The 22,462-nt window shown below is 36.6% G+C and overlaps 2 protein-coding genes across 15 annotated transcripts in view; one reads left to right on the forward strand and one right to left on the reverse strand.

Moving 5' to 3' along the window:
* LOC146403580 (uncharacterized) overlaps positions 1–22,462 on the reverse strand; it is a 688,950-nt gene that overhangs the window by 292,163 nt on the left and 374,325 nt on the right. The gene's annotated exons all lie outside the window — the stretch shown is intronic.
* On the forward strand, positions 14,528–22,046 carry KERA (keratocan). The gene is made up of 4 exons (XM_001927128.6): positions 14,528–14,606; positions 14,785–14,835; positions 16,146–17,039; positions 20,971–22,046. The coding sequence occupies exons 3-4, from the start codon at positions 16,154–16,156 to the stop codon at positions 21,144–21,146; spliced, it is 1,062 nt and encodes a 353-aa protein (XP_001927163.4). The 5' UTR covers positions 14,528–14,606; positions 14,785–14,835; positions 16,146–16,153; the 3' UTR covers positions 21,147–22,046.

Here is a 22,462-nt window from a genome sequence, read left to right on the forward strand (position 1 = left end):
GTTCTGTTAATACATGAACCAGCTTTTCATTGCAACTCTAGTTAGACCTTTCTCTTCTAGCATTTGACTTTCTTATTCTTTCTAATAACAGTGACATTGAATGCTAACATTTGATGACTGCTAGTGTTCTATGTGTTTTATGTAATGATTTATATCTAATTTTCAAAACCACCACTGGAATTATAAGTGTCACCACTGTCTCTATTTCACTAGTGCAAATGATTGGGTAAATGCCCCAAAGTCACAGCCAGTTAGGTGTCTGACTCTGGAGCCCTGCTCAACCATTATAATTAGTTCTGACTGAAATCTTGTGTATGGTTGAGGCCACTGTTTAGCATGTAAGTACACACGTAGATATGTATACACTTTAGCTCTTCTTTAAAAAAAGTCATTCACCTTCCAGTAAGGGAACTACTATAGCAATGTTTTTATTTAAAACTCTTTTGTTCTAATATATTCTAAAATTTGAGGAAAATGCAAAAAGTCCATACTCATAGATGACCTTTGTCCTAAAATTTTTACCTAAATACTTATAGTAAAAAAAGGAAAAAAACTATACACAGGGAAGTAATTAATTGGAATATTCAATCTCAGAGAGCATCTGTAATCAGTAGAACTGAAAATTTCTATTGTTATAAATATACTAATTAGTAACAGTGCATATTTTTATAACCAATTCTCACAATGGAGAAAAGAGTTAAGAATCACATGCTTAGGAGTTGCTGATGTGGCTCAGCAGAAACGCATGCTTCCTAGCCAAATTACTTCTGTTTTCTAAAATCTTCCTTATCTTCTGCCTGCTTTTCAAGTTCCATCTTCTAGCCTCTTCTCATTTATGCGATTCCAACTATCACTTTCAAAGAAACTTTTTTTTTTTTGTTAAAGCACCCCAAATTTCTCTCTGGTGTTTATAGCTTAGGATTCTGGTAAGCAAAGATATCAATACCATAAATCCATTATTGACAGCAGATTATTGGGAAATGCCGGGAATTCACCTTGATTATGTGCATAGCTAAGGTAAAAGGCAGTCAGAACCCTGAAATTATTCAAAGATGAGAGTGTGAAAGACAGTGACCCACAAAAATGGGTTACTGGAAATGACCCATTTCTTGAGGTCAAGGCTTTGAAACACCATATAGCTACTGTTATAGTAAGTATGAGGGGCATGAAACAGGACTGAGGGGCAGAGTAGCTATTTCTAAAGGCCTATGGAATAAGCTGGACAAGAGACAATGGCAAGCTCAACTCCCAAAATTCTTAGCTTAAATTTAGGGCTTGAAATATAGGGTCTTTATAATATTATTTTAAAATTATTTCTGGGAGTTCCCGTCGTGGCGCAGTGGTTAACGAATCCGACTAGGAACCATGAGGTTGCGGGTTCGGTCCCTGCCCTTGCTCAGCGGGTTAACGATCCGGCGTTGCCGTGAGCTGTGGTGTAGGTTGCAGACGCGGCTCGGATCCCACGTTACTGTGGCTCTGGCGTAGGCCGGTGGCTACAGCTCCGATTCAACCCCTAGCCTGGGAACCTCCATATGCCGCGGGAGCGGCCCAAGAAATAGCAACAACAACAACAAAAGACAAAAAAAAAAAAAAAAAAAAAAAAAAAAAATTATTTCTTTCCATTAGAGGATGAGAGAGGTAAAAATTAAAACAAAAAATGCATTTTTTTTTTTTTTTGGCTTTTTAGGGCTGCACCCATGGCATATGGAGGTTCCCAGGCTAGGGGTTGAATCGGAGCTGCAGTCGCTGGCCTACACCACAACCATAGCAACATGGGATCCGAGCCGTGTCTGCAACCCACACCACAGCTCACAGCAACGCTGGATCCCCAACCCACTGAGCAAGGCCAGGGATCAAACCTGCATCCTCGTGGTTCCTAGTCAGTTAACCACTGAGCCACGAAGTGAACTCCCAAACAAACGCATTCGTAATTGGAATTTATGCATGGTGCATCTTGTTTCTTCATAAGAGAACAGGGATCTGGAAACAGAGCCTCCCAACCTCCCCATCTAAAGAATGAATATAGGGATCATACAATGACATACAGATAAGAAGGAGTATTTAGGGTTCTCAGCCCCATTGAGCCTTCTTTGGTTGCTGAAAGAGCCCTACGCTCCTGGATTTATAAAGCAATTCCTTCTTGTTTGAAGATGCTGCTACTTCCTCAACTCAAGCCATTAACTTTAAGAGAGACTTTATTTTTTTCATGCCCCATTCCCCTTCATCTTCAATGATTCCCACTTATAATAAGAGGGAGCAACAGGGTATCAACGAGAAAGTAAAATCTAGGGATGAAAATACTACTCTAAATGAACTACAGGAATACCCTAACTTATATAAGCTAAATATCAGAAAAGATGGCTGTATTCTGAGGGTACTCATGGAAGGAGAAAGAACAATAATGTTAGATCAGGCTGAATTTAGAGATAAATGTATACTTCCAGAGACTATGGAGTCATTAAAATAGTTTAAGCAACTGAGAATCTGCTAGTTTGCTGAAACACCACAAATGGAACTTAATGGACATATACATTAAATAATATTGATTCTTTGGTATAATATAGAGACCCCAAATCAAAATTTTTACAAGATGTAATCCTTCTATTGTATGATAAAATTGGTTTTTATCATGTACAATCCACTCATCCATCTTAACTAATTAAGACATATATTGCAGATGGAAGTACCAGTATCCTTATTTTATTTTATTTTTGTCTTTTTAGGGCTGCACCTGCAGCACATGGAAGTTCCCAGGCTAGGAGTCGAATCAGAGCTCCAGGTGCCAGCCTATGCCACACCCACAGAAACACAGGATCCGAGCCGCATCTGAGACCTACACCACAGCTCACCACTATGACGGATCCTTAACCCATTGAACAAGGCCAGGGTTTGTACCTGCATCCTCATGGATACTAGTCATGTTTGTTAACTGCTGAGCAACGATGGGAACTCCCAGAAGTACTACTATCTTCAAAAAGACTTTAGTAATGCCTATGGATTGATGGCAGAAGGCATAGCAATGAAAACTGAGTCCGTTATTTCGGTGAGGAAGGGCACATCTGGAGTAGAAAGATCACATAGTGTCATTTAACTACCAATGAGTAAAATGGGTACATTTTCCATTCATAGACATCAGCATCAGTGCAAAGTCAGAATGGTCTGATCCAAAAGGAACTTAATAGTTGAGAATTAGATTTCTGCGAATGAAAGATATATGAAGTCCTCTGTAGAGCTATTTGATCTGTGAGATTAAAAACCCTGAAGAACTGCTCAGAGCCTTGGGCGAACCGGTATGACACATGATACAGAATTTCCGCCCTTCACTGAATTGTTAAACTGTAGTTAAATCATGGACCTAGAATTACTAGAATGAAAGAAATGGCATCTTGTGTTAAATAAGCACTTTGCAATGATATCACAGTGTTTGCTATGGTTTTTTTTTTTTTTTTTAACCTTGTCTTCTCCTAAAAGGACAAAAGGTCATTACCAAAGCAATTGTGCCCTGTAGAAGGAAACATGGTTTTGAAACAAAACTAATTCCTAAGGATGCAGGGCACTTCTGCAGTCCACTGTGGAGGGTTTCTTGATGTTAAAATGATGAGTGAAGAATCTATCTTTGTCTGGTCCATATCCTCCCCACATTTATTTCCCACGTTCTTGTAGAGTTGGAATAGATGAGCTTGGAAAGTGAGATTTCTTACATCAGCTCTGTAACCTATGAAAAAGGAAACTTCTGATTGGAAAGATCAAGTTGAAAATTGCAGAGTCTTCTATCTCTACAAAAATATTAAATTAATACCAATAATGCTTCTATAGAAAATCAGAAATATTAGTACTACCTTTAATGACTTACAAGTGGAGGGTTAATGATCTTCAGAAGATTCCCATTTGTGTTTGGTGGGGAGGGATAGTTTGAGAGGATAAAAATGGATTTTCCAAAGTTTAATGAGATGGGAACTTCTGTCGCAACTGCTGTGCCATATGTGGTCCAAATCATTATAGCTGTTAGTATCTTGTATAAAGCAACTGATCTGAATAATGTCTTTCTCCTCTATTCCAGTAATCAAAATTACTAGATGCAGTCTGTTTTCTTTTACCAGGCAGGAAAGCAATATAATACTGCTTCTGGATTGTGTTAACTGCTTGGCTTTGCACCACATTTTAGTCCACAGAAATATCATCTCACAAAACCTAGAGGTGAGGTGATACAACCTAGAGGGTCCTTTATTAGCTGGAGACATTATAGACACTTAAATGCCAGAGCACTGGAAACAAATATAATGGAAGGCCATAGGGCTGCCAAGTCATTGACTTTATAAGGTTAAGAGGTCTAAAGAAAGTTGGGCTATCTCTCCAAAGTAAGGATGGTTTGCTGAACTATGTTATGAGTGCTAAGAACAGAAACAGTCTCTTTGAATTTTGGAGGCTTGTGAGTCTGATGCTGAGAAGTTATAAGATTTGAGTTTGTTCCATGGCAAGCAAAGGCTCTCCAGACAGCTGAGGTTACAGTCATCCCGCTACTTACTACTCACCAGACTAAGTGATGTTTAAAGAGTAAACAGCAGATCAAGTTGCTATATGTAGTGTGGAGTAAGCCAAATGAGAGAATTAAACCCCTAGCTTTCCAAAGCAAGGGTATGCCTATGTTTAGCAAATAATCCTTGTCCTTTTAAAAAACTAGACCCAAGGGAAGGCTAAACAACAAGTTGATGCTAACTACTCATAAACTTAGTATTATCTGATCTGTCTAGCCTAATCTGAATTGCTCAGAAGTGCTGATTCAGCCGTTACATGATGTAAATGAAAATGGGGCCAAATAAGTCCTAGTTTTGTGCCACTGTTGTCCCTCCCTTTAGTCACACTTATGAGCTCACAGGGACTTGCTTATGACCAGCTGATTGACAAGAGCATAAATACAATTACATTATAATTGATGTTATATACTATGCAGGAACCAATTGAGAGTGAAGTGTTGCAACAGAATAGGTCTGATTGGGATGACCTGAAAGGGAAGTTTGATCAGAAGCTGAGAGTAAGAATACATGCATGACTCAATGAACCTCCTCAGTATACTGGAGGCATTATGAATTTAGTTCTTACTAGTCTGGTGAAATGTTTTGTAAGAGACCTCTTCTGAAGCACTTTGGAGAGGAGCTTTAAATGAATCAGCTTTCAGGTTGCTCACTTCCTATTATCTTAGTATCTTTTGAAGGCCAAGGGTGCTAATGTGGGACACTGAAGAGTTGGAGAGAGGTTGAGAACCTGGAGGAGAATGATTCTAGAGCAAAGTGGTTCTCACAGTTGTAACCGAGCTCACCCAAGAATCACAGAGATATTTTTATTTTTTGACTAGGTATTGAAGTCTTCTTGTAGAGTCTTGGAGGAACCAGCACCAGAGAGAGTTATAAATGTCAAAGTGGAATCAAAACATAGCTTATGAGTCAAAGGATTTGGAACTAGTTTCAGATAAATTTTGGACAGCATAGCCTCAGGATGCGTCATATAAAAAGGCTAAACTATGAATAAAAGCTTATGTTATATTTATTTGCAACAGGAAAAATTCATGTTAGCAGTATTAATAAAAAATCAAAGCTATAAAAAGTATCCTAAGAAGAATAAGCATTGATTTTGCCAATTTATACCCAACATATGTGTGTGCATTATATATGTATACATATAGAGAGAGAGACAGAGAGAATACCTTATCATTAGCTGACATGTAGTATTGATTTCATAGATCATAAGTATGAGTATGAATGAGCATATCATTCCTCTTAATTATCAAAGTTCAGCAAAGAACCATCAGATAGGTGAGGAAAGTTTCCAATATGAAATGCCTCTGTAGGTCAAATCAAAATTAAAAAAAAAAAAAGAGATTTCAAAGCAAATAAAATTCCTACAAGGAACAGAAAAAAAAAACTTACAATACTATCAAAACCTTGTAGTTTTTCATCTCATTTTGGATAAGATAAGATAGTAATTACATAAGATAATAGAATGCGTTAGGAAAAGAACAATCCAGAACAAGTTTCCAAACTAAATACATGATACATGATACAGAAATTTTAAAGGTCAGAAGACAAAATTAAGGGACTCTGTTGTAAAGCATTAAAATATTTTGAGAATAGAAATGAAAAAGAAGATATAAATTATTTAGACAACCTAAGCGGGAGGTTCACCATTTAAGCCTTATGAAAAGAGGAATGGAAAAAAATGATGGCCCATATGGACATGAACTGCAAATGAAAGGACTCCTTAAATACCTAGTATGTGAGTGAAATACATCTTCTCAAGACATATTTTTGCCAACAGTCAGAACTGAAGACAAAAGGAAAATCTCAAAAGTTTAAAGAGAGCAAAAAATGTTCACATTCTGATAACTGAAAATCACAATTTTATCAACCTTTTCAATTGCAACTCCAGAAGCAACAAGACAGTCTCTTTTAAAAGTATCTTCAAAATTTGGAAGGGAAATTATTTCAAAGTAGAATTGTATCTAATCAAAATGTCAGTTAGCGGGTGGGCTGAGTAAACACACTTTTATAAATGTGAGTTCACAAAAGAGAGAAAAAGAGAGAGAGAGAGAAGGAGAGAGAGAAGTAGCTCTGGTGCACAGGAAGTGATCAGATGTTGTGCTCCACCAGTGCTGTGGAGTTAACCAAGAAAGAACACATGCATCGAAAAGTAACAAGGGATCTAACCCAGGAGATGGGTGAAGGAAGACCAGAACCACGACAATCCCACTGGCCCAGACAGAAAGAGTGATATTATTCATAAATGTAGCTTAAAAGATAGAATTTGCCAGAGACGGTGTAATTTTTGCATTAGTTTTTTTGTTTTTTTAAGTACAGTTTGTTTACAATGTTGGGTTAGTTTCAGATGTATAGTAAAGTGATTCAATTATACATATATACATATATCTATTATTTTTCAATGTCTTTTCTATTATAGGTTATTATAAGATGTTGAATTTGGATTAATTTTAACCCCTTAGGTAAGATTAGTTAACATTTAAAGAAACCTTATAATGAAGACTCGCTTCATGATTTTTTTAAATATCTGTTGCAAAATAAATGCCTGTTACGTAAGATACAATTGAACTGAACTTATTTTCATCAAACTTAACACTCCCATGCAGGTTATAGGGGGCAATTCCTATAGCTCTCATTAACTATGAGAAAACTGACATGTGCAATGAAGAACCTAAAAATTATCATTCACTAAATTTGCTTAAGTGAGTTTTCAACAGCAAGTAAACTAGATAAAATTAGGAAGATATGGAATTCCAGGAGAAATATCTCCCAGGAGAAAAAAGTGAACTTAATATTTCTGATTTTATTTTGCTTTAGGGCCGTTCCCGTGGCATATGGATGTTCCCAGGCTAGGGGTCTAATCAGAGCTGTTAGCTGCCGGCCTACACCACAGCCATAGCAACTCTGGATCCTAGCTGCGCCTGACCTACAGCACAGCTCCCAGGCAACACTGGATCCTTAACCCACTGAGCAAGGCCAGGGGTTGAACCTGTATCCTCACGGATGCTAGTCAGATTTGTTTCCGCTGAGCCATGACAGGGAACTCAGGTATTTCTGATGTTATTTATGAACACTTTAACCATGTTCTGAGTGCTGTCACTATTAACTCATTTAATTTTCATAACAAACTTAAGAGGAAGGATTATTACTACTATTATTATTTATATTATTCTTCTTAATTTAAGGATGAGGAGATTAAGGCAAAGATTAATTGTTCAATTTTTCACAGCTAGTAAATGATTTTGTCAAACCTAAGCAAATCTGATGTTTAACCAGCACACACACACGAAAAAATTGGATGCAAATAATTTCCAAAATTAATTTAAAATTCTGTTTGAGAAATAATTCTGTTTTGGAATTATTCATGAAATAGTTATACGTGTATAGAGAAGAGATATATAGAAATACATATATATGGCAAATAAATGCAGTACAATGGATGAACCCAAATAATTTGCATTGTTCTAGTCAACAGTAAACGTTATTTATATTGCATAATAACATATGTGGTAAAAATGTATTAAATCAAAGTTTGTGATATGCATACATTAGGAGTTATTGAAAAGAATCATGATTGCAGATAGAGTAAGAGTGGGACTGAGAAAATGTGCTAAATCTTCATCTAATTGGAAAATAATTGATGTTTAAAAATTGATAAGTTAAACAAAAAGTACAAGCAAGAATATTAAAGTAAATATTAAAAGAAATCCATCTAAAAAAAATTTTAGCCAACTGAATCCAACAACACATAAAAAAGATTATACACCACAACCAGGTGGGATTCATCCCAGGTTCACAAGGATGGTTCAACATACGCAAATCAATGTCACACACCACATTAACAAAAGAAAAGTCAAAAACCACGTGATCATCTCAATAGATGCAGAAAATCATTTGACAAAGTCCATTAACAAAAGAAAAGTCAAAAACCACATGATCATCTCAATAGATGCAGAAAAGTCATTTTATTTATGATAAAAATGCTTACCAAAGTGGGAATAGAGTGAACATACCTTAACATAATCAAAGCCATTTATGACAAACCCACAGCAAACGTAATACTCAATGGAGAAAAGCTGAAAGCCTTCCCGCTAAAATCTGGAACAAGACAAGGATGTCCACTCTCACCACTGTTATTCATCATAGTACTGGAAGTCCTAGTCACAGCAATCAGACAAACAAGAGAAATAAAAGGCATCCAAACAGGAAGAGAAGAGGTAAAACTGTCACTGTATGCAGATGACATGATACTATGTATAGAAAACCCTAAAACTTATCCATAAATTCAGCAAAGTAGCAGGATGTAAGATTAACATTCAGAAATCAGTTGCATTTCTGTATCCTAAGAATGAAATATTAGAAAAGGAATACAAAAATACAGTATCTTTTAAAATTGCACCCCAAAAAAATCAAATATCTTGAAATACACCTGACCAAGGAGGTGAAGGACTTATATGCTAAGAACTATAAAACATTATTCAAGGAAATTAAAGAGGATTCAAAGACATGGAAAGATAGTCCATGCCTCTGGGTTGGAAAAATTAATATCGTAAAAATGGCCATACTGCCCAAAGCAATCTACAGATTCAATGCAATCCCTATCAAATTACCCATGACATTTTTCACAGAAATAGAATAAACAATCCAAAAATTCATATGGAACCACAAAAGACCCAGAATTGCCAAAGCAATCCTGAGAAACAAAAACCAAGCAGGAGGCATAACTCTCCCAGACTTCAGGCGCTATTACAAAGCCACAGTCATCAAGACAGTGTGTTACTGGTACCAAAACAGACATATAGACCAATGGAACAGAATGGAGAACGCAGAAATAAACCCATATAGCTATGGTCAATTAATCTTTGACAAAAGAGGCGAGAACATAAAATGGGAAAAAGACCATCTTTCAGCAAGTATTTCTGGGAAACCTGGACAGCTGCCTGTAAATCAATGAAATTAGAACACACCCTCATGCTATGCACAAAAATAAACTCAAAATGGCCTAAAGATTTAAATGTAAGACAAGACACCATCAGACTCCTGGGAGAGAACATAAGCAAAACATTCTCTGATATCAGCCTTACAAATGTTCTCTCTGGTCAGTCTCCCAAAGCAACAGATATAAAAGCAAAAATAAACCAATGGGACCTAATTAAACTGGCAAGCTTTTGCATAGCAAAGGACACCACACACACACACACACACACACACACACACACACACACACACACACACACACAAAGACAACTTACAGATGGGAGAAAATAGTTTCAAATGATGCAACTGACAAGGGCTTAATCTCTAGAATATACAAACAACTTACACAACTCAACAGCAAGAGAGGCAACAACCCAATGGAAAAAAATGGGCAAAAGGCCTGAATAGACATTTCTCCAAAGAAGATATACAGATGGTCAACAAGCACATGAAAAATTGCTCAACATCACTGGTATCATGAGATACCACCTCACACCAGTCAGAATGGCCATCATTAATAAGGCCACAAATAACAAATGCTGGAAGGAGTGTGGAGAAAAGGGAACCCTCCTGCACTGTTGGTGGGAATGTAAGCTGGTACAACCACTATGGAGGACAGTATGGAGGTACCTTAGAAAACTATACATAGAACTACCAACTGACCCAGCAATCCCACTCTTGGGCAGATATCCAGACAAAACTCTTCTTAAAAAAGACACATGCACCTGCATGCTCATTGCAGCACTCTTCACAATAGCCAAAACATGAAATCAACCCAAATGTCCACTGACAGATGACTGGATCAGGAAGGTGTGGTATATATACACAATGGGATACTATACAGCCATAAAAAGAACAAAACAATGCCATTTGCAGCAACATGGATGGAACTAGAGACTCTCATATTGAGTGAAGTAAGTCAGAAAGACAAAGATAAATGCCATATGATATCACTTACATCTGGAAACTAATATACGGCACAAATGAACCTTTCCACAGAAAAGAAAATCATGGACTTGGAGAATAGACTTGTGGTTGCCAAGGGGGAGAGGGAGGGAGTGGGAGGGATTGGGAGCTTGGGGCTAATAGATGCAGACTATTGGCTTTGGAATGGATTAGCAATGAGGTCCTATTGTGTAGCACGGGGAACTATGTCTACTCACTTATGGTGGAGCATGATAATGTGAGAAAAAAGAAGGTATATATGTATGTGTAACTGGGTCACCATGCTGTACAGTAGAAAAAAAATAATGTATTGGGGAAATTAAAAAAAAAGAAATCCATTGTAGAGTTGAAAATAATGCCTCTTGGGAGTGGAACTTACACTGAGGTATAGGGTGGGGGATTTCTGTTTATTATCAATTTTGTAGTAGTTTTGACCTTTAAAATGTGTTATCACTATATTCTAAATGTGTTACTTTGAAAAAATAATTATACATCTATGTGTATGTGTGTCAGCATATACATATATATTATAGTGGATTCCTGTTATATTTTTACATAATTTGACAGAATTTAAACAGGCTAAAATTGATCTGTGAAGAGAACATTATTTGTTTTAGCAAAAGTACAGTCAATTGGACATAAACATAGGTTATGGGAGCATCTAACAGTCCAACTATAGCTAAAATAGATGCATCAGATACATACGCCAACAAATTTGAAATCCTGCTTGAGTTTCCTATCTTTAATACCCTCATGCATTACCTTCTCTTTTAAAATGTCAACAATTTTTAGGTATACAAGATAAATTCCCCAATATAAGACAGTTTAGCACTGCATCCTCCCTTTTAATAAGAAGCAGAATATAAGCAAACAGGAAACATTAAAATGTGCTAAGAGGGAAAAAGTTTAAACCAGCAAGACCAACTCCAAATCAAGTTTCCCAGGGAAGCCAAGATGCCAACCATCACACACTCTGCTGAAAGAAATTTCTGGGTCTCATTTTCCTCATATGTGAACGGAGAGAGTTTGAGGAGCTGATTTTTAAGTTCTCTTTGAGCTTTAATTTTTTTACTGTGGAATTTTCCTATACTTATCTGGTATGTTCACCTTCAATATCTTCTTTGATTTCAAGTAATCTTTCATTGTAGTCAGAGCAGGTGCATTAGGTTAATGATGGTTAAATAGGCTGTGCCAGCTCAAACAATGAGGAAGACGCAAAAGGAAAACTCCCAGTTTTTTGACCATATATCTAAGATTCTTCACTATTTTTCTATTTACATAGTTATACTGAGGGAAAAAAAATCATAGTTATCAAAATGATACATGTGCCTTATGTGTTTATTTGTTCATTTACTTATTTGGTAAATAGTTATTGGCTGCATACCACGTTCCAAGCCTCAGTGGAATTCTAAGATACTATCATTAGAGAGACAATGCCAAAGCCACACTGTTACACATTAGGCTTCTTTACTCTCTTTTAACAGAGTTGGATGAGAATTGGCAGAGTCTTGCATAATTTTTATAACAGCTAGCAATAACTCAGATTTTCTCACCATTGTCTTTAAGTTAATTTACTGAACTTCCATTTAAGCAGTTCCAATGAAGAGTTTAAGCCTCCATCTATCCCGGCATCAGTAATCAAGGAAGGGTAGATTGAATTGCTATGGGAAAAGTCAAGACAGAGACAAAGGCAGACAGAGATTGTACTAACAGTGGAAAACATCCTATTCTTTAGTCTGGAAACAATGATACCAAACCTGGCAAGCATTGCAGATGGTTGTTTTTATTTATATCATGTCTCCCAGGGTCCTTAAGATGTGATTGTTATCATATGCTCACAAAATGAGAAGGAAGAGTTGAGAATGATTTCCAGATTTCTGGTTTAGGCGATTGAATCAGATAATAGTGTCACTCAAAAGTATAAAGTGACAAGAACAAAGTAAAGGGGGAGAGTGTATTTCATTTTAGATTTATGGCTGTAGACAGGCAAGAGGAGATGTCTAGAAAGAAGGTGGATATACACAGACCAGAGCCGATTTTCTTCAGGAGGCTGGATTGGAAAAAAAATTCTCAGAAGTCATCATTATAGACGGAATGGTTAAAACCTCGGAATCACTGAAAACTCTTTGAGACCTCAGAATCTCAAAAAGCTTTAAATGCTAGAAAAACTAAAAAATATGTTAGGAGAAATGGAGAATTCCAGAATACAGATGGAGAGAAGTCACAAGGCAAGGGGAAGAGAAACTAGGAGAGAATGCAGTCAGAGAAACATTTCATTAAAGCAGTGGGTCGGCATCACCAAAAGTCATAAGCCAAGTAGGCTAAACACTGAAAGAGCTCACTAGACTGGTCAACGTGAAGATTGCCGTTGGTTTCCCTGTCAGATCAATGTTAGGGAAGCAGAGGGGTTAGAAACCCTCTTTTGGTGGGCAAGTCATGGTGGAATGGTGAAGAGAAGGTGGAGATTGGAGGCACCCGGTGCATGACTCTAATTTTCCTACAGTGGACATGGAGCGGCATTTGTTAGCATTAAGAAATGACTGAAATGAGTTTGGCTAAAAAAGAAAAGAAAGAAATGGGAGAGTAGCTGAAGGTGGTTGTGCAGATTTGGAGATCATCTGTTGTTTATAGCCTGAGGGTTCAGAAAAACAGGAGAAAGAGAAAAGGGAAAATGCAATAGAGACAGAAGAGCCTTGTTGTGACAAAAGCAAATAACCCTTGATTTTTTTTTTTCTTAAAATATGATAAGAACGTGTCTTTTGGGCTACCAAGAGATCACGTCTGAACTACTAGATTTTGGGCTATAAAAGCCCTTAAGATTGAAGGCATTTTCCAGTTGCGAGTATAGGGTTAATACTACAGAAGGGCTAACATTTATAACAAACTAGGACCCCTCTTGGGAGGTAGTTTGGTGCAATGCTGTAGATGACAAAACTAACTGTTTAGGGGAAAGGAAGTAGTGGTTTGGAAAAGGCTTTTTGAGGCTGGTGCACTCCCCGCTTCACTGCAGTGTATCTTTGATAATACTTCTGTGAGCAGTGTCCACTGAGTCATAGCAACACAATTTCCTTGTCTCAAAATAAGATAGATTTTGAAAAACGAAATGATTACAATCAATCAATAGCATATTATCTGAAAATAAGATTTTCGAAAATTATCTTTCTTTTTTGTTTGCTTTTTAGGGCTATACCTTCAGCATATGGAAGTTCCCTGGCTAGGCGATAAATCAGAGCTGCAGCTGCTGGCCTAGGCCACAGCCATAGCAACATGGGATCCTTAACCCACTGAGCAAAGCCAGGAATTGAATCCACATCCTCATTTTCAGGCTCATTTTCACTGAGCCACAACAGGAACTCTTGTCTTTCCTTAAGAGGCATAATATCTTCTTTTTCTCAAATACAAGAACCAGAAGACACATTATTCTAAAATTATGTGTTAAAGAAAAAAAAGCAGTTCAACAGAATGCCTTGTAATAGCATAAATGCAAAAGCATATGTTATAATGAGGGAAAAAAATCTCACTTTAATGATTATTTGGAACAAAGCTTCCAATATGAAACAGAGATACAAAAATTATTTCTATAAAGCAAAGCCTTACACCATATTTAGTGCCAGCATCACGTATAGCTTCCTAGATTTCATTTCTAATTTTTTCAAAATATATTTCTCTGTCTCTTTTTTCCCCTTAATCAAAAACAATATATCTACCTAGGATTCCAGCAATCTGTTTTATATGAAAAATAAATCAAATATTTCCATATAAATAGGACATTAGCTTTTATTTCTCTGTATTCACCTAAAAAAATCTAGAGAAAAGTGCTTTAAAATCTGTTTTTGTTGTACTTGAAATCAAAACTGCTTTTAGATCAGGTCTTCAGATCAGTGCATTACAGTATCTTTGGGACTGTGAACTCAGAGTAAAAACTGCACTGAATTTTTGTTATATTTTTCCAAGTTTAAAGTCAAAATTTTCTGTGCTGGGCTGCCTGGGTATGGAGGGGCTGTGGTTGTTGGAAGGGTTAAAGTTGGAGCCATTGATGCATATATATTAGGGAGGCTTCATAAAAACACGACAGTAGAGCCCGGGTCAATCCATTACTATGAATGAGCAGTGACCAATAGAAAGGCACGGAGACTATCCAAGAAAACTGAGGTAAGCGGGCTTCTGAAGCTCTGTCAAAGTGGAAACAATAGATCAAAGGTGTTCATGGTGACGGGTCAGACAGAGGAGGTTTAATGTTTTTCTCATAGGACGCTTGACAGCATAAAATAAAAACAAATTCTTTCAGTCAAAGGTTTTTTTTTTTTTTTTTTTCCTTAACTGGTTTTAGAAAACTTCAGACCCAGACACAGGACCCAGCGACACATTCCTGGACAGCAAGGTAAACTTTTTTACACTTTTCAAAACTCTTAAAGTTAAGAATTCAAAGTTATGATTCATCTGAGGCAGGGTTACAGCTTCACTAACTAAAGCAAATCGTTATTCTGAAAAATAAAAAATGTTTTAATCTGTCTCTGTTGGAAGATAACCAGAGCAGCATTCTGCAATTGCAAGAAATTTGACAGCTTGCAGAAGCAGCCTTGCACTTGTCATTTCCCTGATTTAATGGCAAAATGGAAAGATCAGCATTTCATAAATGAAGCTGATTTTATCTTTTCCTAAGGAATCAGTACAATTTATTTGGTCCTTATTATCAAGTATTTGAACTAACTGTGCATTGGTCAGAATGTTACTGTTATATAGATACATATTTTTCAAGTTAGGATAGTTCTTTGTTCCCATAACCTTGTTGATACTGCACAGGGAGGATTCATATCTTTTAACCTAACAGAGCATATAGGTTAAGTGTTAACCTATATGCTCTGTTAGCAGCCATACTGAAAAATATGGAGATCCACCTGTAACCTAAGCATGTTCTTTGGTTGGTTTCTTATCTACCATGGCAATGCCACTTACTTATGTAAGTGTGATGTATATCTGTATCTAGGTCTGTATCTATACATATACAGAAAGGGTTTCATAGTCCAAATTTCTTGGCTAAACAACTTGATCCTATACTTACAATATCAGAGGTCTTTCCCTGAATCCCAAAATAAAACTTACCTTAGAAGCTGAGCAAGAGAGCAAAAGATTAATCACACACTTTTCTTCAAATCTTAAAACTTTCCTTCACCGAAAACTGCTAAAATGTTCTTTGAACTTACCATTTCTCTGGTGCAAGGGCCAAAGAGCCTGGGAAATTTCATCCAGATGTTCTCCTCATTTAGGAGTAAAAGTAAAAGCATATGCCCAATTCTTAGGAACAACATTGACTCTAAATTTGAGTTATTAAAAGGTCACGTTTTTGTACTCGTGTATTCAGCCCTGGGTTTCAGTTAACTTCCTTGCATTAAATGGTTTGAAATGGAAAAGCACTTAGAGTTCCTAAATTTTGCTTTCTATTTCTTGGTTTTCATTGTGATTGGGTTAAAACCAGAAAGTTACAACTTGGTGAGTCAGTTTCAGTGTTTGCAAAAATGCTTTACAGATAGTACCTACTGTATAGATGGGGTGTTTGTTGATGACTGTATAAAATGCTAATACATCTTCACCTTCTCCCTTCTGAAGAAATGTTTATGGATCATTTTGTTGCATGCAACCCTCTAAAGGTCAAGATCTTTAAAAATCTAACAGTTGTATCCCTTATTCCAGATACTATAATGGCGACCCCAATCTGTTTCATCATCTGGGTGTTATTCATAACAGATAGTGTCTGGACTCGAAGTGTGAGGCAGGTTTATGAGGCAAATGATCCAGAGGACTGGACTATGCATGACTTTGATTGTCCCAGGGAGTGTTTCTGTCCCCCAAGTTTCCCAACTGCTTTATACTGTGAAAACCGAGGCCTCAAAGAAATCCCTGCTATACCATCAAGAATCTGGTATCTTTATCTTGAAAACAATCTGATAGAAACCATTCCTGAGAAGCCATTTGAGAATGCCACACAGCTGAGATGGATAAATCTAAATAAGAACAAAATAACCAACTATGGGATTGAAAAAGGAGCCCTGAGTCAACTGAAGAAGCTGCTTTTCTTATTTCTGGAAGATAATGAGCTAGAGGAGGTACCTTCTCCATTGCCAAGAAGTTTAGAACAATTACAATTAGCTAGAAACAAGGTGTCCAGGATTCCTCAAGGGACCTTCAGCAATCTGGAAAACCTGACCCTTCTTGACCTGCAGCACAATAAATTATTGGACAATGCCTTTCAAAGAGACACTTTTAAGGGACTCAAGAACCTCATGCAACTAAATATGGCTAAGAACGCCCTGAGGAATATGCCCCCAAGATTACCAGCCAATACAATGCAGCTCTTTTTGGACAACAATTCCATTGAAGGGATACCAGAAAATTATTTTAATGTGATCCCTAAAGTGGCCTTCCTGAGACTAAACCACAACAAATTATCAGATGCTGGCCTCCCTTCTAGTGGTTTCAACGTATCATCAATTCTAGATCTTCAACTGTCTCACAATCGACTTACAAAGGTCCCCAGAATCAGTGCTCACCTGCAGCACCTTCACCTGGATCATAACAAAATTAAAAGTAAGTAACCATCAGGGTGTGTCTTTGACTAAGATACTGATGGTTATTAAAGTTATTCTATATTTTCTTTAATATTATCAATAATGTTTGTTTTTTTCCTCCAATTCTGGCCCTTGGTTTTTTTTTTTTTTTTAGTGTATTTTCATACACAGGCAGTGTCAATGAACCAAGAAGGTCAAATCTTCAAGTTGCAGATCTACAGAGGGCTCTTACCTACTGGGGAAAGGTCTTTATCTTCTTTTACTCTGGGGAGATTCTGATATTTCTGCCTCACTGGGTAGACTTACAGAAGAAAGTATTCCAGACACAAACAACCTCATAATAATATTAATAGAAGGAATGGGACTTAGGAGGTATCAGGAAGGGACCTCTGTCCTAAAAACTATAGGACAGCTAATGCCTATGATCAACTTAGAGTTTCTACTTTAGATCAGTACATTGCTCAAACTTTAGAGTACTCAGGTGGGTGGCCCCACCCTAGAGTTTCTGATTGAATAGGTCTGGTGGGACCTGAGACTTCTCATGTATAACAAGTTCCCTAAGGAAGCTGGGATTGCTGAGACTGCTGCTCTAGGGACCCAATACTGCAGTGTGAGACTTTATGCAACTGAAATTGAAACAGTTGTCCTTGAAAATTGGCAACTCCTTAGACCTAATGGCAATCAATAAGATAGAATATCCACTCCTTTTCTGAAAATAGCTTTCGATAAGAAAGAGAGAGATGTGTACAAAGTACCTTAGAGGCAGAGGTGCCATCAAGGGAAGCGTGGTTGTAAAATGAAAAGGATGGAGACATTAAAGGCAAATTTAGCATCTTCACAAGGTCAGACCAGGCTGACCTTGGTGTAGAAGCAGACAATAGTCCAGCCACAGGGGGACTGGTGCCAGCCTGGGAGCCAGCCATGCATCCTCCACCCTAGCACAAGGCCTTTAGGAAGATAATCTAGAGGAGACTTCTGAACAACATTATACAATAGATTCCCAAAGTGAGAATCAGTTGGTGGTTTTTAGGAAAATTACATAGATAATTGTCAGAAGGCTATGCTGCCTGGTTTCCACTGCTCACGAAAGTTTTCTTTAAGCAAATAATTACATAAACATCCCATTTAAAAGAACAGAATTTTTCCACTGGGTATTCTTAAGTTATTCAATATTTTTCTTTTTTTCCCTAACAGCATATTTGAGCATAAAATCCAGGAACTAACAAGCAGGTTTCTGCCACAACAATAATTTTTCCATGGTGATGGGATACATTGTTTAGCTTGTAGTTAAAGCAAAAGATGCAACAGGAAAAAAATTTTAATAGCTGCATCTGTTTCACTGAACTAAATAATCCCCCAGCCAATATCAACCTAAAGAAATGCAATCTTTTTTTCCTAATGAAAGATCTGTGCTTCTACAATCACATCCCTTATCTGACAACAGAAATCTCATAGGCATTTGATGCAGGAAGTAAATTTAAAGGGATGCCACAGAGAACCTTGTTTGTGAATGGGGATGCCCCTGGGAATTTGAGAATGAGGGTTTTCAAGAGTGAGGTAGCAAAGGTACAGGTTGGGCACTATGCTAGGTACTTATATAGTCATACAAAGTTACACAAAGAATAGAAGGACTCTGTTCTTCTTCTGTTCATTTTAGAGAGGCTTTCTCTGAAGTTCATATATATATTTTTTTCCTCCAATCATTCTCATACTTAGTGTGCATCAGAATCACCTGGAGGGCTTATAATACACAGGTTTCCAGGCTCCAGCCTTTGGGTTACTCACCCAGAAGGTCTGGGGTGGGGCCTAACAATCTTGTTCTTGGGTAGTATTGATGCTGCTGGTTCAGGGACCACACTTTGAGAAGCACAAATTAATCAAAATAACCTTTTGGCCCTGTTATTAGGCATTTCTGAACAAGGAGAAACTGAGGCTCATTTAGGTGAGGATATTTTTCCAAGGACAGAGTGTAAATGTAGTAACCAGGATTGAGCCTAAGGTTTCCCATTTTAGGTGTTTTCCCCCCAATTCCTACGCTATAGTCCTAACACATTTTTCTTCAATTCCCCGAATATAAGATTTAAAATAAATGTCTATCAAGAGAGGTGAGAATCACTTTCACAGCAACATCAACAAAGAGAAATTAATTTATTTGCTTCTTTACGTAGATATGAAGCATGGCCATTTCTATATTCCAAGAAAATAAATGGAAAAGAAGACATTTGCTGGCAAGAATCCCTGGCTCACCATTATATCACACTGCATTATAATAACTGCTAAAGTGCTTAGTTCTTCTTACCACATAATCTACCCTAGTTGTTAATAAAGTGTTTTTCAAGAAACATACCTTTTATGTGGAAAGTTTTTAGAATCTATAGGACAGTGAGCTTTTTTTATCCAAAATGCTGGAAATATTTCTTCTGAACACCTTAGGCGACTTTAAATTTGGCAAGCAACAACAACAACAACAAAACCAACCCACCCACACACAAAATGTTATCTGTTCAAATAAGTTACTTCTTGGTGCTATCTTTGAAACATTATAATTAATTTATAAAACTATGATCAAATTTAGAATACTTGTCTTTATATTCTATTTATTTAGACATGCATGGATTATGAGTTATGTGGATGATAAGGATAAGGACAGAACACATCAAAAAGGATATAATTTCTCCAGTAGGCAAGGGACCCAGTGTTGTAGGAAGAGGACTGGGCTGGGACTCAGTTCTGCCACTTACTGAAATGCATGGTACACATGTCTGAACCACTATTTCAGCAATGCCCAGGTGGACAAAATAATAATATTGCCCAATAAAGTCTGTGTGATGATAAGCTGATAATATATGTGAAGGAAAATAACTTGGACACAAATCTGTTATTTTTAGCAAGCGGAACTTACAAAATGGCATAAGATCAGAGCAAAGCATCATTGCTGTAAGCATAAAATCCTTCAATATGATTTGAGTAAGTATGCATCAACAGGACACAAAAGAAGGCCATTGCCAAAGTTAGGTGGATCTTATCTTCTAAGAGAAGATCTCTTGCTCAAAACAGTTTCAAAATTGGACTTAAAGGGAGCAGATGGATTCATGGTTGAGATCAACTATTATGCACACTTCTTTGAATTTTATTGGTTTAACAGGGCTTCTCTCCTGAATGCTCCTAAATCTCAGTAGAGACACTGATGCCAGGGGCTCTGATCCAAGGCAGGTGCACAATTTCTCACATTCTAACCATGTGAAAAGGCTGATGGGATATTTCCTGGTTTGAATTTTTGTAATTTGATTCTGGGCAAATGTTTCCTTTCCAATTAAACACGCTTAAGTATGGAGATTCAAGATTGTTTTCTGCAAGTATCACATATTTAAGTTACTGTATTAATTATGCCTTTAAAAAAAGCTTGTCGTCGTGTCCTACTAGTTTGAATGCTTTGCATTTTTAAGGTACCTTTCTAGCACTTTCTCTAATAATAGGCTGACTTTCTACCTTTGCATCCATCTATTCCTCCCTCCACTCATGCATCTATCCATCTTTCTCATACGGCTCTGAACTACTGTTTCTACCTCTAGTGCCTAAATACTACCTTTCTCCTGCTACAGTAATCTAATCATGCCTTTTCTGGTGCGCCAAAGGAAGAAGACCAGTGACGTATTTCATACACCTTTGTTTTCCTCACTGCTTTTAAGCATATGTCCTTTCTAGCACTCTACATTAAGTACAGCAAAATATAAATTGAGATGACTACACACATGTTGTACATTTCAGGGTTACTTGCATCAAACAGATACACGTAACTTCCAACTTATACAAAAGAGGTTTGTCTCCCTGCCACTTTCACAGACCTGGCCACCTGACCTTCCATAGAACTGTTGTCATGGTGTCTTGATCTTCCCTTCCTTCATCGCTTGTGTTCAGTTCATTCATTCATGCTCCCTTTGTCCCCACAGATGTGAATGTCTCTGTGATATGCCCTACATCTCCTACCACCCTGCCTGCAGAACAAGATTCCTTCAGCTATGGACCTCATCTTCGCTACCTCCGTCTAGATGGAAATGAGATCAAACCACCAATCCCAATGGATTTAATGGACTGCTTCAGGCTCCTTCAGGCTGTCATTATTTAAACATGTCTTTAACAGTCTAAAATTTACTTAAGGAGATAATATCTTGGTTACTAGTCATAGGCTAAAGACAAAAAAAAATCAACTTTCTAATGCTTGGTGCCACCATTTTTATTTGTACAGCTTATTTTTTTTCCTATTCAAAGTTGCTTTTGCCAATGATATGTTATCACAGCCTTCTTTTCTTTAATTAAGAAAAACAGACACAGAGTTAAGATAGTTTATCAACTCAAAGATGATTCCTTTTTAGTCTCTTTCACTAAGCTTACTAACACCAAATAATGGAAATACACTGTTATGTAATAGAAAGGATATATTTGTTTGCAAATGTTCAAAATGCTTATGCAGGTACTATATTTACAGTATAAACACAGTAATCTAACAGGAGGTAGGAATTTCTAGAGAAAGTTCTAGTCATTTAATACCAAATAACCAAATAGCACTATTAGTTTAGTACTATTTCTTACAGCTACTGTCTTTAAATGTGGTACAGTGTACTCTAGCCATTAAAGAAGTCCTAGATTTATTATAACACATTACTCCAGGATCTTAGCGTTTTAACACTTGAAATCCCCTTGAATCAAAGCAAATTGTTCAGATCTTATATTCACCAGTGGTTTGGGGATTTTCTAAATAAAAAGAGTGAGTGCTTTCTAACAAAACAGAAATAAAATATTTATTTCAGGGGGCTTATTCACAAATTTTACTAAGATTGTATTTTTAATAAAAAACTGTTATAGTAACAATTATTTCCATTTTTATAGCATGAATATATTAAAATATGTTTTTTCCTTACCTGTTTTTCCTTGTTATCCAGTGAACATAAGAAAAATTTATATTCTAATCACTTGATGTAACATAACCTATTTTTAATGAGTCAAAATAAAACAAAGCAAAACAGGATTTTGTTAAGTAGCAAAGTAAGGCTTTTTTACACTTCTGATTTTGTTAGATACATGCTATTCACAATAAATGTTTCATGTATAATAATATATTCATTTATATATATTTTCCAGGCAATATATATATATTTCATGTATAATAATATATTCATTTATATGTATCTTCCAGGCAATATATATATATTTACCTAGAAAAAGGATAATATACATTTGTGAAACACCACATTAAAATCCAACATGTTATTTTAATACAAGACTTCTCAGAAACTTAAAATGTTTTTCTGTTATGAGAATTCATAAGAAGAAAATATGATGTGCAGTATTGCCCACGTAGTTTAATACCAAAATTTATTTGGGGTTGGGATGAAAAAACAGTGAACATATATTGAACAGTTTTTTTAATGCTGGCTGAAGGCA

This window comes from Sus scrofa, chromosome 5 (assembly GCF_054392235.1).
Source record: "Sus scrofa isolate SSC_HxYL_T2T_F1_AM1 chromosome 5, Sscrofa_HxYL_maternal_Yorkshire_Landrace_v2.0, whole genome shotgun sequence".
Taxonomy (NCBI): domain Eukaryota; kingdom Metazoa; phylum Chordata; class Mammalia; order Artiodactyla; family Suidae; genus Sus; species Sus scrofa.

What these genes read in the sequence shown, in the direction of transcription:
- KERA (XM_001927128.6), top strand. Translation starts at nt 16,154, where the DNA reads ATGGCGACCCCAATCTGTTTCATCATCTGGGTGTTATTCATAACAGAT. An exon ending in GGATCATAACAAAATTAAAA is followed by an intron (nt 17,040 to 20,970) that starts GTAAGTAACCAT and finishes TTGTCCCCACAG; the next exon opens with ATGTGAATGTCTCTGTGATA.